This window comes from Oncorhynchus mykiss, chromosome 30 (genome assembly GCF_013265735.2).
Source record: "Oncorhynchus mykiss isolate Arlee chromosome 30, USDA_OmykA_1.1, whole genome shotgun sequence".
NCBI lineage: Eukaryota > Metazoa > Chordata > Actinopteri > Salmoniformes > Salmonidae > Oncorhynchus > Oncorhynchus mykiss.
Genome location: NC_050570.1, coordinates 1,929,012 through 1,946,339, shown reverse-complemented (window position 1 = coordinate 1,946,339; position 17,328 = coordinate 1,929,012). Strand labels below are relative to the sequence as shown.

The 17,328-nt window shown below is 44.3% G+C and overlaps 1 protein-coding gene across 1 annotated transcript in view; it reads left to right on the top strand.

Moving 5' to 3' along the window:
* dennd4a (DENN/MADD domain containing 4A) overlaps positions 1-17,328 on the top strand; it is a 111,591-nt gene that overhangs the window by 27,069 nt on the left and 67,194 nt on the right. Inside the window, exons 10-15 of the mRNA XM_036968559.1 lie at positions 630-774; positions 1,211-1,386; positions 2,574-2,674; positions 6,495-6,716; positions 10,264-10,409; positions 12,205-12,225. Of these exons, the coding sequence (XP_036824454.1) occupies positions 630-774; positions 1,211-1,386; positions 2,574-2,674; positions 6,495-6,716; positions 10,264-10,409; positions 12,205-12,225 (811 nt within the window). The remainder of the gene's footprint in view (positions 1-629; positions 775-1,210; positions 1,387-2,573; positions 2,675-6,494; positions 6,717-10,263; positions 10,410-12,204; positions 12,226-17,328) is intronic.

Here is a 17,328-nt window from a genome sequence, read left to right as displayed (position 1 = left end):
AGACAGACAGACCAGACCAGACAACCAGACAGACCAGACAGACCAGACAGACCAGACAGACAGACAGACAGACCAGACAGACAGACAGACAGACAGACAGACAGACAGACCAGACAGACAGACAGACAGACCAGACCAGACAACCAGACAGACCAGACAGACCAGACAGACAGACAGACAGACCAGACCAGACAACCAGACAGACCAGACCGACCGACCGACAGACAGACAGACAGACAGACAGACAGACCAGACAGACAGACAGACAGACAGACAGACAGACAGACAGACCAGACAGACCAGACCGACAGACAGACAGACAGACAGACAGACCAGACAGACCAGACAACCAGACAGACCAGACAGACAGACAGACAGACAGACAGACAGACAGACAGGACAGACAGACCAGACAGACAGACAGACAGACAGACAGACAGACAGACAGACAGACAGACAGACAGACAGACAGACAGATAGACAGACAGACAGACAGACCAGACAGACAGACAGACAGACCAGACGGACCAGACGGACCAGACAGACCAGACAGACAGTAAGGGTTCACTGTGAACCGTGAACAACACAGCTCCAATCTGTTCATTCTGAATTTGACTTCTCTCTCTCAGTGGTGGTCGTCTCTCCACTCTGCTCCTTAACCTGGGCCCTAAGAACGCGACCACTCTGCTGGTGCTGGCCGTAACAGAACACAAGATCCTGGTCCACTCTCTCAGACCGGCCGTACTGACCAGTGTGACGGAGGCCCTGGTGTCGGTGAGTGTGTGTGTGAGTGTGTGTGTGTGTGAGTGTGTGTGTGTGTGCGCGTGCGTGTGTGTGTGTGTGTGTGTGTGTGTGTGTGTGTGTGTGTGTGCGTGCGTGCGTGCGCGCGTGTGTGTGTGTGTGTGTGTGTGAGTGTGTGTGTGTGCGCGTGATCTCCATGGAAATGGAGCCCACAACCTCGGCATGGTTAACACCAGGCTCTTTACCCACTGAGCCACTAAGGTCCACCAGGACAGTACATCAGCTAATGCTCATCTACGGTTGAAAAAATATTTTAAAAAACGGCATGGGTTTTGTAGTCCCAAAGGGGAACTTCAACTCCATCCCAAAGCAGAGTTGGACTTGGTTCTTGTATGTGAAGGGTATCCCATCAACTGTGACGGTGAGTGTTGGAATATACTTAACTACCAGTCTGTCCAACTCCCACCAGATGATCTTCCCCTTCCACTGGCCGTGCCCCTACATCCCTCTGTGCCCTCTGGCCCTGGCAGATGTTCTCTCTGCCCCTTGCCCCTTCATCGTGGGCGTCGACTCACGTTACTTTGACCTCTACGTGCCTCCGCCCGACGTCTGCTGTGTCGACCTGGACACCAACAACATATTACAGTAAGTCTGACCTCTTAACACCCGACCTCTGACCTCTGACCCTGGAACGTGAACCTTAACCATGAGGTCTGCTGTGCCGACAGTGAGTTATCTGTAACCCCTGAACCCTGACCTCTATCTATGACCCTGACCCTAACCCTTAGCCGGACGTTTGCATAGTCACAGTTAGTGTTTCCATGTTATTCAGACAGGGAGAAAGAGGATATGTGCTGCAGGCAGTGGTGGTAGACCACCCTCAGTCACCTCTACCTATGACCTCTACAAATACCAATCTCCCATAACCTCTCATCCCTAACCTCTTGTCTCTTTGGTTTGTCATGTTGTTGTGTAACGATAATGACTCACTCACGGAAAAATATGTTATTGTTCGTTTTCTTTTCAAAGGACAGAAGTTCAACTATCACAATACCATTTTCCATGTTGTGCTTAATTACAGTTTTTTCCAATTGTTAACACACTTTTGCTGAAACAACATCTCAGGTACACTAAACACAAAACACAAAACAGATAGCCAATATCCCCAAACCCCTCAGACAAGAAACACAGCAATCAAATCCCTCCTTTCAGCTCTTCCTCCTGTTGTCCTCCCTCCCTCCTTTCAGCTCTCCTCCTGTTGTCCTCCCTCCCTCCTTTCAGCTCTTCCTCCTGTTGTCCTCCCTCCCTCCTTTCAGCTCTCCTCCTGTTGTCCTCCCTCCCTCCTTTCAGCTCTCCTCCTGTTGTCCTCCCTCCCTCCTTTCAGCTCTCCTCCTGTTGTCCTCCCTCCCTCCTGTCAGCGCTTCCTCCTGTTGACCTCCCTCCCTCCCTCCCTTCTTTCAGCCCTCCCTCCCTCCCTCCCTGCCTGCCTCCCTCCCTCCCTCCCTCCCTCCCTCCCTCCCTCCCTCCCTCCCTCTCTCTCTCTACACTCTCGCTCTCTTTCCCCCTCCCTCCCTCCCTCCCTCCCTCCCTCCCTCCCTCCCTCCCTCATGTCTCTCTCTCCATCCCTCCCTCCCTCCCTCCCTCTCGCTCTCTTCCCCCTCCCTCCCTCCATCTCTTCCTAATGCTGTCAGGGTTGCCAGTCCTGTGTGGATGTCCTCCCTCCCTCCATCTCTTTCTAATGCTGTCTTTCTATCCCTTTCTCGTCTCCTCATCTCCTCATCTCCTCGTCTCCTAGTCTCCTCTAATCTCTTGTTGTCGTGTTGTGTTTTCAGTAAGGAGGAGAAGAGGGCCCTAACATGGAAGATACTACCACAGAAAGCCTGCAAACATCTCCTCAATACCCTGGGTAGACTGTACCAACAGCTGACTGAAGGTGAGCCTGGAAACTGATAATCCGTTTGTCTTTCATTTTTCTGTGTAAGTCTCCCATTTGACGTAATCAGTAATGTCCGCGGGAGTCCGCATTGCGTGCTCTTGATTCAGCCCATTGTAAATGAGTCTGTGTTTCATCATAAATACCATACATTACTTCTCATCAATCAGGCATCTTCTATAATTTAGTATCTTTGACTTAAGATATCGATACGTTTAACAGAAATGTTGTGCAAGTCTCCCTTTGAAGTCAATGAAGGATTTACGGGGGAGAGTCCCGAGTTGCCCGTGCTTATCTCAACCCATTGTAAAAAAGACAGTGTTCCATCTTACATTTCAGAGGATAGATCAATCAATTCTGTTTTATTACCCTCTACTGGTCGTAAATTAGACACGCACGCACGCACGCACACACACACACACACACACACACACACACACACACACACACACACGCATGAGAGACAGAGGGGACATGAAGATGGATTCCAGATGAGTCCTAGAAAAGCTTGAAGAGATGTTTTCTTTCAAGTCTTATCAGAAGTGTGTCTGATCTAGTATAGGTCCAGGTATTTGGTATTTTATGAGGATCTCCATTAGCTGTTGTTAAAAAGCAGCAGCTACTCTTCCTGGGGTTTATTATGGATCCCCATTAGTTCCTGCCAAGGCAGCAGCTACTCTTCCTGGGGTTTATTATGGATCCCCATTAGTTCCTGCCAAGGCAGCAGCTACTCTTCCTGGGGTTTATTATGGATCCCCATTAGTTCCTGCCAAGGCAGCAGCTACTCTTCCCGGGGTTTATTATGGATCCCCATTAGTTCCTGCCAAGGCAGCAGCTACTCTTCCTGTGGTTTATTATGGATCCCCATTAGTTCCTGCCAAGGCAGCAGCTACTCTTCCTGGGGTTTATTATGGATCCCCATTAGTTCCTGCCAAGGCAGCAGCTAATCTTCCTGGGGTTTATTATGGATCCCCATTAGTTCCTGCCAAGGCAGCAGCTACTCTTCCTGGGGTTTATTATGGATCCCCATTAGTTCCTGCCAAGGCAGCACCTACTCTTCCTGGGGTTTATTATGGATCCCCATTAGTTCCTGCCAAGGCAGCAGCTACTCTTCCTGGGGTTTATTATGGATCCCCATTAGTTCCTGCCAAGGCAGCAGCTACTCTTCCTGGGGTTTATTATGGATCCCCATTAGTTCCTGCCAAGGCAGCAGCTACTCTTCCTGGGGTTTATTATGGATCCCCATTAGTTCCTGCCAAGGCAGCAGCTACTCTTCCTGGGGTTTATTATGGATCTCCATTAGCTGTTGCAAAAGCAGCAGCTACTCTTCCTGGGGTTTATTATGGATCCCCATTAGTTCCTGCCAAGGCAGCAGCTACTCTTCCTGGGGTTTATTATGGATCTCCATTAGCTGTTGCAAAAGCAGCAGCTACTCTTCCTGGGGTTTATTATGGATCCCCATTAGTTCCTGCCAAGGCAGCAGCTACTCTTCCTGGGGTTTATTATGGATCCCCATTAGTTCCTGCCAAGGCAGCAGCTACTCTTCCTGGGGTTTATTATGGATCCCCATTAGTTCCTGCCAAGGCAGCAGCTACTCTTCCTGGGGTTTATTATGGATCCCCATTAGTTCCTGCCAAGGCAGCAGCTACTCTTCCCGGGGTTTATTATGGATCCCCATTAGTTCCTGCCAAGGCAGCAGCTACTCTTCCTGTGGTTTATTATGGATCCCCATTAGTTCCTGCCAAGGCAGCAGCTACTCTTCCTGGGGTTTATTATGGATCCCCATTAGTTCCTGCCAAGGCAGCAGCTAATCTTCCTGGGGTTTATTATGGATCCCCATTAGTTCCTGCCAAGGCAGCAGCTACTCTTCCTGGGGTTTATTATGGATCCCCATTAGTTCCTGCCAAGGCAGCACCTACTCTTCCTGGGGTTTATTATGGATCCCCATTAGTTCCTGCCAAGGCAGCAGCTACTCTTCCTGGGGTTTATTATGGATCCCCATTAGTTCCTGCCAAGGCAGCAGCTACTCTTCCTGGGGTTTATTATGGATCCCCATTAGTTCCTGCCAAGGCAGCAGCTACTCTTCCTGGGGTTTATTATGGATCCCCATTAGTTCCTGCCAAGGCAGCAGCTACTCTTCCTGGGGTTTATTATGGATCTCCATTAGCTGTTGCAAAAGCAGCAGCTACTCTTCCTGGGGTTTATTATGGATCCCCATTAGTTCCTGCCAAGGCAGCAGCTACTCTTCCTGGGGTTTATTATGGATCCCCATTAGTTCCTGCAAAAGCAGCAGCTACACTTCCTGGGGTCCACACAAAACATGGAACATGACATAACACAGAACATTAATAGACAAGAACAGCTCGAGGACAGAATTACATGCATTTTTTGAAAAGGCACACATAGACTACATATCAACACGAATACACACAAACTATCTAGGTCAAACAGGGGAGAGGCGTTGTGCCGCGAGGTGTTGCTTTATCTGTTTTTTGAAACCAGGTTTGCTGTTTATTTGAGCAATATGAGATGGAAGGGAGTTCCATGCAAAAATGTCTCTATATAATTCTGTACACTTTCTTGAATTTGTTCTGGATTTGGGGACTGTGAAAAGACCCCTGGTAGCATGTCTGCTGGGGTAAGTGTGTGTGTCAGAGCTGTGTGTAAGTTGACTATGCAAACAATTTGGGATTTTCAACACAATATTTCTTATAAAAAGAAGAGGTGACGCAGTCAGTCTCTCCCCAACTCTTAACCAAGAGAGACTGGCAGCATAGTGTTAATATCCGCCCTCTGATTACAACTGAGAGTAAAACGTGCCGCTCTGTTCTGGACCAGCTGCAGTTTAACTAGGTCCTTGCAGCACTGGACCACACGACTGGACCATAATCAAGATGAGATAAAACTAGAGCCTGCAGAACTTACTTTTTGGAGTGTGGTGTCAAAAAAGCAAAGCATCTCTTTATTACAGACAGACCTCTCCCCATCTTTACAACCATTGAATCTATATGTTTTGACCATGACAGTTTACAATCTAAGATAACACCAAGTAATTTAGTCTCTTCAACTTGTTCAACAGCCACACCATTCATTACCAGATTCAGCTGAGGTCTAGAACATAGGGAATGATTTGTACCAAATACAAGGCTCTTAGTTTTAGAGATGTTCAGGACCAGTTTATTACTGGCCACCCATTCCAAAACAGACTGCAACTCTTTGTTAATGGTTTCAGTGACTTCATTAGCTGTGGTTGCTGATGTGTATATGGTTGAATCATCAGCATATATGGACACACCTGCTTTGTTTAATGCCAGTGGCAGGTCATTGGTAAAATTAGAAAAGAGTAGAGGGCCCAGAGAGCTGCCCTGTGGTACACCACACTTTACGTGTTTGACATTAGTGAAGCTTCCATTAAAGAAAACTCTTTGAGTTCAATTAGATAGATAGCTCTGAATCCACGATATGGCAGAGGTTGAAAAGCCATAGCACAACTTTTCTCAACAACAGGTTATGGTCAATAATATCAAAGGCTGCACTGAAATCTAACAGTACACCTCCCACAATCTTCGTATTATCAATTTCGGGTCGGCAAGCTTTTGGATGTACCGTGCCATCTACCATTTATAGACCTGTGTGAATGTATTATCTCATAAGAAAGTTGTTACCTAACTAAAGACAAAGCAAACCAACAATATAAAAATGCTGACTAAAAAAACACTTCATATAAGCAGAATGTACAGTATTTCTGGTCCTATTGTCCAACAGGGGCTTATGTCTGAGGTTAGTTGATTAACACCTGTCTCTCTTCGGTATTGTCCAGGTGGCCAAGTCAGCGGCGAGGATGGTCAGATGGAGCCCACTGCGATTGACCCAGACCTGGCGAGCGGAGGGAAGAGCCTCCACACGCTAGAGATGCAGATCCAGGAAGCCTTCCTTAGGTTCATGGCGGCCATATTGAAAGGGTACCGCTCTTACCTCCTCCCCATCACGCAGGCCCCCTCCGAAAGGACCACGGACGCAAGCTCGCTGTTCGACTTGCAAGGTGAGTAGCGTGTTTACATCTGATTTTAGTTTGTCACCATTCCTACAGGAGAATATCCAGCCACACTTGGAGTACTGTGGAAGTAGATTTCTACCTCTGCGTCGTCCTCCAAGAGTGACTGAATATTCTCCTCTCGCCCCCTCCTGTTGAAACAGTTAAGTAACATGTAGACAGACTCGCTCTGCAGTCGACCACAGTTTAACTCTGCAGCTGGTCCATCCTAACAATGAGGTCTGGAGTAGTGCCTGCAGAGTTTGACCTGAACGGATTTAGTGACTAATGATGCATGGTGATTTAGTGTAATGGTGATTTAGTGACTAATGGTGATTTAGTGACTAATGGTGATTTAGTGACTAATGATGTATGGTGATTTAGTGACTAATGGTGATTTAGTGTAATTATGATTTAGTGACTAATGATGTATGGTGATTTAGTGTAATGGTGATTTAGTGACTAATGGTGATTTAGTGTAATTATGATTTAGTGACTAATGATGTATGGTGATTTAGTGTAATGGTGATTTAGTGACTAATGGTGATTTAGTGACTAATGGTGATTTAGTGACTAATGGTGATTTAGTGTAATTATGATTTAGTGACTAATGATGTATGGTGATTTAGTGCAGGGATGTCTTTATCACATCATGGAGGATGGTGGGTTGTCTTTATCACATCATGGAGGATGGTGGGTTGTCTTTAACACATCATGGAGGATGGTGGGTTGTCTTTATCACATCATGGAGGATGGTGGGTTGTCTTTAACACATCATGGTGGATGGTGGGTTGTCTTTAACACATCATGGTGGATGGTGAGTTGTCTTTATCACATCATGGAGGATGGTGGGTTGTCTTTAACACATCATGGTGGATGGTGGGTTGTCTTTATCACATCATGGTGGATGGTGGGTTGTCTTTAACACATCATGGTGGATGGTGGGTTGTCTTTATCACATCATGGTGGATGGTGGGTTGTCTTTAACACATCATGGTGGATGGTGGGTTGTCTTTAACACATCATGGAGGATGGTGGGTTGTCTTTAACACATCATGGAGGATGGTGGGTTGTCTTTAAACACATCATGGTGGATGGTGGGTTGTCTTTAACACATCATGGTGGATGGTGAGTTGTCTTTATCACATCATGGTGGATGGTGGGTTGTCTTTATCACATCATGGAGGATGGTGGGTTGTCTTTATCACATCATGGTGGATGGTGGGTTGTCTTTAACACATCATGGTGGATGGTGGGTTGTCTTTAACACATCATGGAGGATGGTGGGTTGTCTTTATCACATCATGGAGGATGGTGGGTTGTCTTTAACACATCATGGTGGATGGTGGGTTGTCTTTATCACATCATGGTGGATGGTGGGTTGTCTTTATCACATCATGGAGGATGGTGGGTTGTCTTTAACACATCATGGTGGATGGTGGGTTGTCTTTAACACATCATGGTGGATGGTGGGTTGTCTTTAACACATCATGGTGGATGGTGGGTTGTCTTTAACACATCATGGTGGATGGTGGGTTGTCTTTAACACATCATGGAGGATGATGGGTTGTCTTTAACACATTCAATAGAATGAGACAACTGTTGATAGACGTAGCTTGTATATTCGCTCAGGCTATGTACTCCAATGCCACAGCCATCTCGCCTGAGTGTGCCAGAGCACAGAATAACTGATGAAATTGTTGCTAGGAGCACAGTTGCAACGCTCTGGATAACATGAAAACAGCCTAACCAGCTCTGCTAGGGCGAGTAAAATGGTCAGTGAGCTGTACTCTCATTTGTGTCTGGAAGTAGCTAGCAAGCGACTAGCCAGTTAGGTTGGGTTCTTGACTGCTGTTGTTAGCCCAGAATGCTTAGATCAACCCTACTTTTCGTCCAGAGTGTCCAGTGTGCGCTACAAGAGAAAAAAACACTCTAAATTTACGAACAGTCAATCTGACAACGCTCTGAGTTTACGAATGCCCAGAGCACATTCTGGCACTCCAGATTAAATTTACGAACAATCAATCTGACAACGCTCTGAGTTCACGAATGCCCAGAGCACATTCTGGCACTCCAGATTAAATTTACGAACAGTCAATCTGACAACGCTCTGAGTTTACGAATGCCCAGAGCACATTCTGGCACTCCAAATTAAATTTACGAACAGTCAATCTGACAACGCTCTGAGTTTACGAACGCCCAGAGTACATTCTGGCACTCCAGATTAAATTTACGAACAGTCAATCTGACAACGCTCTGAGTTTACGAATGCCCAGAGCGCATTCTGGCACTCCAGATTAAATTTACGAACAGTCAATCTGACAACGCTCTGAGTTTACGAATGCCCAGAGCACATTCTGGCACTCCAAATTAAATTTACGGACAATCAATCTGACAACGCTCTGAGTTTCCGAATGCCCAGAGTACATTCTGGCAGTCCAGATTCAATTTACGAACAGTCAATCTGACAACGCTCTGAGTTTACGAATGCCCAGAGCACATTCTGGCACTCCAAATTAAATTTATGGACAATCAATCTGACAACGCTCTGAGTTTCCGAATGCCCAGAGTACATTCTGGCAGTCCAGATTAAATTTACGAGCAGTCAATCTGACAACGCTCTGAGTTTACGAACGCCCAGAGTACATTCTGGCACTCCAGATTGAATTTACGAACAGTCAATCTGACAACGCTCTGAGTTTACGAATGCCCAGAGCACATTCTGGCAGTCCAGATTAAATTTACGAACGATCAATCTGACAACGCTCTGAGTTTACGAACGCCCAGAGTACATTCTGGCACTCCAGATTAAATTTACGAACAGTCAATCTGACAACGCTCTGAGTTTACGAACGCCCAGAGTACATTCTGGCACTCCAAATTAAATTTACGAACAGTCAATCTGACAACGCTCTGAGTTTACGAACGCCCAGAGCACATTCTGGCACTCCAGATTAAATTTACGAACAGTCAATCTGACAACGCTCTGAGTTTACGAATGCCCAGAGCACATTCTGGCACTCCAGATTGAATTTACGAACACAACCGTAGTATAAACCAGCCTTTAGTCTTGAAACCTTTGGCTGATTAACATCGCCTCACTTGGTGGTCTATAGCAGCTTCCCACCAGAATGGGCTTTAGGTGAGGCAGATGAACCTGTAGCCATATTACTTCAACAGTATTTAACATGAGATCCTCTCTAAGCTTTACAGGAATGTGGTTCTGTCAGAATATGATTGTCATCTGTTACTAGCAAGTTATTCATTTTCACCTTGTTTCTTAAACTTACCTATGTTAACGTGATATGGTTATCATGTGGTTGTCATGTGGTTGTAATGTGGGTATCATGTGGTTGTCATGTGGTTGTCATGTGGTTGTCATGCGGTTGTCATGCGGTTGTCGTGCGGTTGTCGTGCGGTTGTCGTGCGGTTGTCGTGCGGTTGTCGTGCGGTTGTCGTGCGGTTGTCGTGCGGTTGTCGTATGGTTGTCATGTGGTTGTCATGTGGTTGTCGTATGGTTGTCGTATGGTTGTTATATGGTTGTCATGCTCCTCAGGGTTCTTGAAGAGCCGGGATCGTTCCCACCAGAAGTTCTACTCCCAGATGATCAAGACCCAGATGTTTATCCGGTTCATCGAGGAATGTTCCTTTGTCAGCGATAAAGACGCCAGTCTGGCCTTCTTCGACGAGTGTGTTGATAAGGTAAGATGATAATGTCCTATAGTATTCTCAGTGTGTGGATAAGGTAAGATGATAATGTTGTATATTATTCTTTGTGTGTTGATAAGGTAAGATGATAATGTCCTATAGTATTCTCAGTGTGTGGATAAGGTAAGATGATAATGTCCTATAGTATTCTCAGTGTGTTGATAAGGTAAAATGATAATGTCCTATATTATTGTCAGTGTGTTGATAAGGTAAGATGATAATGTCGTATATTATTCTCAGTGTGGGGATAAAGTAAGATGATAATGTCCTATAGTATTCTCAGTGTGTGGATAAGGTAAGATGATAATGTCCTATAGTATTCTCAGTGTGTTGATAAGGTAAAATGATAATGTCCTATATTATTGTCAGTGTGTTGATAAGGTAAGATGATAATGTCGTATATTATTCTCAGTGTGGGGATAAAGTAAGATGATAATGTCCTATAGTATTCTCAGTGTGTGGATAAGGTAAGATGATAATGTTGTATATTATTCTCTGTGTGTTGATAAGGTAAGATGATAATGTCCTATAGTATTCTCAGTGTGTTGATAAGGTAAGGTGATAATGTCCTATAGTATTCTCAGTGTGTTGATAAGGTAAGATGATAATGTCCTATATTATTCTCAGTGTGTTGATAAGGTAAGATGATAATGTCGTATATCATTCTCAGTGTGTTGATAAGGTAAGATGATAATGTCGTATATTATTCTCAGTGTGTTGATAAGGTACGATGATAATGTCCTATAGTATTCTCAGTGTGTTGATAAGGTAAGATAATGTCCTATAGTATTCTCAGACTAACGTTCTAGCCTGGCTTTCTTGAGTGTGTCAGTAAGGGAAGGCTTGTTTGTCCATAGAGAATGAGATGGACCAGCACACCATAAATAGTATCCAACGAAGCATGTATTTCACTGCACGTGGTATTGCATCATTCAGTGGTTTGTTAGTCTTCATGTACTGTATTTCCAACCATGTATTACGTAGAACGAGTCATTCACAGGACACAGTTCATGTATTTGAAATTGTAGGTGGTCCTTAATTAATTAAATTAAGATAAGTTTATCAGTCATCGGAGTTGTTTGTGAGATTCAGTATCTCATCCAGAATGTATTCATAATGTATCGTTAGACGGGGCCTTTTGGCTGAACCAACAGGAAACGTTCAGGAAGTTGTAGAACAAACTGCAACCAGCGAACGCTTGTCCCTTTAGGCTACAATTAGTACTAGTCCTTCTGTTCTCTGGTCAATCCTTCATCTCTTTCTTTCCTTCTCTCCCTGCCTGGTGCTTTTCCTCTACACTCTCCTGTCTGTCTGTCTACCTGTCTGTCTACCTGTCTGTCTACCTGTCTGTCTACCTGTCTGTCTACCTGCCTGGTGCTTTTCCTCTACACTCTCCTGTCTGTCTACCTGTCTGTCTGACTGTCTACCTGCCTGTCTGCCTGTCTACCTGTCTGCCTGTCTACCTGCCTGTCTACCCACCTGTCTACCCATCTGTCTACCCGCCTGTCTGCCTGTCTACCTGTCTGCCTGTCTGCCAATCTACTTGTCTGTCTGCCTGTCTGTCTACCTGCCTGCCTGTCTACCCGCCTGTCTACCTGCCTGTCTGCCTGTCTACCTGTCTGCCTGTCTGCCAATCTACCTGTCTGTCTGCCTGTCTGTCTACCTGCCTGTCTACCTGCCTGCCTGTCTACCCGCCTGTCTACCTGCCTGTCTACCTGCTGTCTTCCTGCCTGTCTTCCTGTCTGTCTACCTGCCTATCTACCTGTGATCTTGGGTCTTGCTTGGACAGATTTACAGCAATGGAAGCAAGGTAAGCTCTCAAACCATCTTCTTCTTCTTCTTTGTATATTCTTTACGTTTCAATGTTCTAGCTTAGAACCAAAGTTAGAACATTCTCCCCAAGCTTCTTCATGGGTTGTGACTCAGCTACAGTGCTGGGTACAGTTGTAGGATGTGGTGTTAACCAAAGAGAGAGAGAGACACGGTGGAGAACAGAAGTTTGAGAAAGAGGAGAGAGACAGAGAACACATAAAGGAACATGACATTCAACATACCAATTCGGATCTGGATAAAAAAATAATTGAATCAGTTATAGAAACCATTGCCTTTTATGGTTGTCTGGGGTCCGCTCACCAAACCAAGAATTCACAAAAATGTGATAAACACCAAATTTAAATAATATAAAATCAAACTTTATTTGTCACATGTGCTGAATACAACAGGTGTAGTAGACCTTACAGTGAAATGCTGAATACAACAGGTGTAGTAGACCTCACAGTGAAATGCTGAATACAACAGGTGTAGTAGACCTCACAGTGAAATGCTGAATACAACAGGTGTAGTAGACCTTACAGTGAAATGCTGAATACAACAGGTGTAGTAGACCTAACCGTGAAATGCTGAATACAACAGGTGTAGTAGACCTCACCGTGAAATGCTGAATACAACAGGTGTAGTAGACCTTACAGTGAAATGCTGAATACAACAGGTGTAGGTAGACCTTACAGTGAAATGCTGAATACAACAGGTGTAGTAGACCTTACAGTGAAATGCTGAATACAACAGGTGTAGTAGACCTCACAGTGAAATGCTGAATACAACAGGTGTAGTAGACCTTACAGTGAAATGCTGAATACAACAGGTGTAGTAGACCTCACAGTGAAATGCTGAATACAACAGGTGTAGTAGACCTCACAGTGAAATGCTGAATACAACAGGTGTAGTAGACCTAACCGTGAAATGCTGAATACAACAGGTGTAGTAGACCTAACCGTGAAATGCTGAATACAACAGGTGTAGTAGACCTTACAGTGAAATGCTGAATACAACAGGTGTAGTAGACCTTACAGTGAAATGCTGAATACAACAGGTGTAGTAGACCTTACAGTGAAATGCTGAATACAACAGGTGTAGTAGACCTCACAGTGAAATGCTGAATACAACAGGTGTAGTAGACCTAACCGTGAAATGCTGAATACAACAGGTGTAGTAGACCTAACCGTGAAATGCTGAATACAACAGGTGTAGTAGACCTTACAGTGAAATGCTGAATACAACAGGTGTAGTAGACCTCACAGTGAAATGCTGAATACAACAGGTGTAGTAGACCTAACCGTGAAATGCTGAATACAACAGGTGTAGTAGACCTAACCGTGAAATGCTGAATACAACAGGTGTAGTAGACCTTACAGTGAAATGCTGAATACAACAGGTGTAGTAGACCTAACCGTGAAATGCTGAATACAACAGGTGTAGTAGACCTAACCGTGAAATGCTGAATACAACAGGTGTAGTAGACCTAACCGTGAAATGCTGAATACAACAGGTGTAGTAGACCTAACCGTGAAATGCTGAATACAACAGGTGTAGTAGACCTCACAGTGAAATGCTGAATACAACAGGTGTAGTAGACCTCACAGTGAAATGCTGAATACAACAGGTGTAGTAGACCTAACCGTGAAATGCTGAATACAACAGGTGTAGTAGACCTAACCGTGAAATGCTGAATACAACAGGTGTAGTAGACCTCACAGTGAAATGCTGAATACAACAGGTGTAGTAGACCTTACAGTGAAATGCTGAATACAACAGGTGTAGTAGACTTCACAGTGAAATGCTGAATACAACAGGTGTAGTAGACCTCACAGTGAAATGCTGAATACAACAGGTGTAGTAGACCTTACAGTGAAATGCTGAATACAACAGGTGTAGTAGACCTCACAGTGAAATGCTGAATACAACAGGTGTAGTAGACCTTACAGTGAAATGCTGAATACAACAGGTGTAGTAGACTTCACAGTGAAATGCTGAATACAACAGGTGTAGTAGACCTCACAGTGAAATGCTGAATACAACAGGTGTAGGTAGACCTCACAGTGAAATGCTGAATACAACAGGTGTAGTAGACCTCACAGTGAAATGCTGATTACAACAGGTGTAGTAGACCTCACAGTGAAATGCTGATTACAACAGGTGTTGTAGACCTCACAGTGAAATGCTGAATACAACAGGTGTAGTAGACCTTACAGTGAAATGCTGAATACAACAGGTGTAGTAGACCTTACAGTGAAATGCTGAATACAACAGGTGTAGTAGACCTCACAGTGAAATGCTGAATACAACAGGTGTAGTAGACCTCACAGTGAAATGCTGATTACAACAGGTGTAGTAGACCTCACAGTGAAATGCTGATTACAACAGGTGTAGTAGACCTCACAGTGAAATGCTGAATACAACAGGTGTAGTAGACCTTACAGTGAAATGCTGAATACAACAGGTGTAGTATACCTTACAGTGAAATGCCGAATACAACAGGTGTAGTAGACCTCACAGTGAAATGCTGAATACAACAGGTGTAGTAGACCTCACAGTGAAATGCTGAATACAACAGGTGTAGTAGACCTTACAGTGAAATGCTGAATACAACAGGTGTAGTAGACCTCACAGTGAAATGCTGAATACAACAGGTGTAGTAGACCTCACAGTGAAATGCTGAATACAACAGGTGTAGTATACCTTACAGTGAAATGCTGAATACAACAGGTGTAGTAGACCTTACAGTGAAATGCTGAATACAACAGGTGTAGTAGACCTTACAGTGAAATGCTGAATACAACAGGTGTAGTAGACCTTACAGTGAAATGCTGAATACAACAGGTGTAGTAGACCTTACAGTGAAATGCTGAATACAACAGGTGTAGTAGACCTTACAGTGAAATGCTGAATACAACAGGTGTAGTAGACCTTACAGTGAAATGCTGAATACAACAGGTGTAGTAGACCTTACAGTGAAATGCTGAATACAACAGGTGTAGTAGACTTCACAGTGAAATGCTGAATACAACAGGTGTAGTAGACCTCACAGTGAAATGCTGAATACAACAGGTGTAGTAGACCTTACAGTGAAATGCTGAATACAACAGGTGTAGTAGACTTCACAGTGAAATGCTGAATACAACAGGTGTAGTAGACCTCACAGTGAAATGCTGAATACAACAGGTGTAGTAGACCTTACAGTGAAATGCTGAATACAACAGGTGTAGTAGACCTCACAGTGAAATGCTGAATACAACAGGTGTAGTAGACCTCACAGTGAAATGCTGAATACAACAGGTGTAGTAGACCTTACAGTGAAATGCTGAATACAACAGGTGTAGTAGACCTCACAGTGAAATGCTGAATACAACAGGTGTAGTAGACCTTACAGTGAAATGCCGAATACAACAGGTGTAGTAGACCTCACAGTGAAATGCTGAATACAACAGGTGTAGTAGACCTTACAGTGAAATGCTGAATACAACAGGTGTAGTAGACCTCACAGTGAAATGCTGAATACAACAGGTGTAGTAGACTTCACAGTGAAATGCTGAATACAGCAGGTGTAGTAGACCTCACAGTGAAATGCTGAATACAACAGGTGTAGTAGACCTTACAGTGAAATGCTGAATACAACAGGTGTAGTAGACTTCACAGTGAAATGCTGAATACAACAGGTGTAGTAGACCTCACAGTGAAATGCTGAATACAACAGGTGTAGTAGACCTCACAGTGAAATGCTGAATACAACAGGTGTAGTAGACCTCACAGTGAAATGCTGAATACAACAGGTGTAGTAGACCTCACAGTGAAATGCTGAATACAACAGGTGTAGTAGACCTTACAGTGAAATGCTGAATACAACAGGTGTAGTAGACCTCACAGTGAAATGCTGAATACAACAGGTGAAGTAGACCTTACAGTGAAATGCCGAATACAACAGGTGTAGTAGACCTCACAGTGAAATGCTGAATACAACAGGTGTAGTAGACCTTACAGTGAAATGCCGAATACAACAGGTGTAGTAGACCTCACAATGAAATGCTGTACGCAGGCAATGAGGCAGTGATCGCTGAGATTTTGATTGAAAACAACAGAGGTGTATTTGGAGGGCTTTGGTGTATTTGGAGAGTTTTGTATGCATATCTGTGTGTGGAGTAAATGTGTGGAGTAAATGTGGTCTAGAGTTTTTTCCGTCTGGTTGCACATGTGACATGCTGGTAGAAAATAGGTGAAACGGATTTAAGTTTGCCAGCTTTAAAGTCACCGGCCACTAGGAGCGCAGCTTCTGAATGAGCATTTTCTTCTTTGCTCATGGCTTTATAGAGTTGGTTGAGAGCGGTCTTAGTGCCAGCATCGGTCTGTGGTGGTAAATAGACGGCTACGAATATTATAGATGAGAACTCTCTTGATAGATAGTGTGGTCTACAGCTTATCATAAGGTACTCTACCTCAGGCGAGCAATACCTCAAGACTTCTTTAATATTAGACATCACGCACCAGCTGTTATTGACAAATAGACACACACCCCGCCCCTCGCCTTACCAGAGGTAGCTTCTCTGTCCAGCCGGTGCATGGAAAAACCCGCCAGCTCTTAATTATCCGTGTCGTCGTTCAGCCACGACTTGGTGAAAGATGAGATTTGAGTTGGTAGTATAATCTTGATTGTATAAATCAACCTGATGTAAAGTTACTCCCTCATGAAGCCAGTATAAATCAACCTGATGTAAAGTTACTCCCTCATGAAGCCAGTATAAATCAACCTGATGTAAAGTTACTCCCTCATGAAGCCAGTCTAAATCACCCTGTAAAGTTACTCCCTCATGAAGCCAGTCTAAATCACCCTGTAAAGTTACTCCCTCATGAAGCCAGAATAAATCAACATGATGTAAAGTTACTCCCTCATGAAGCCAGTCTAAATCAACATGATGTAAAGTTACTCCCTCATGAAGCCAGTCTAAATCACCCTGTAAAGTTACTCCCTCATGAAGCCAGAATAAATCAACATGATGTAAAGTTACTCCCTCATGAAGCCAGAATAAATCAACATGATGTAAAGTTACTCCCTCATGAAGCCAGTATAAATCAACCTGATGTA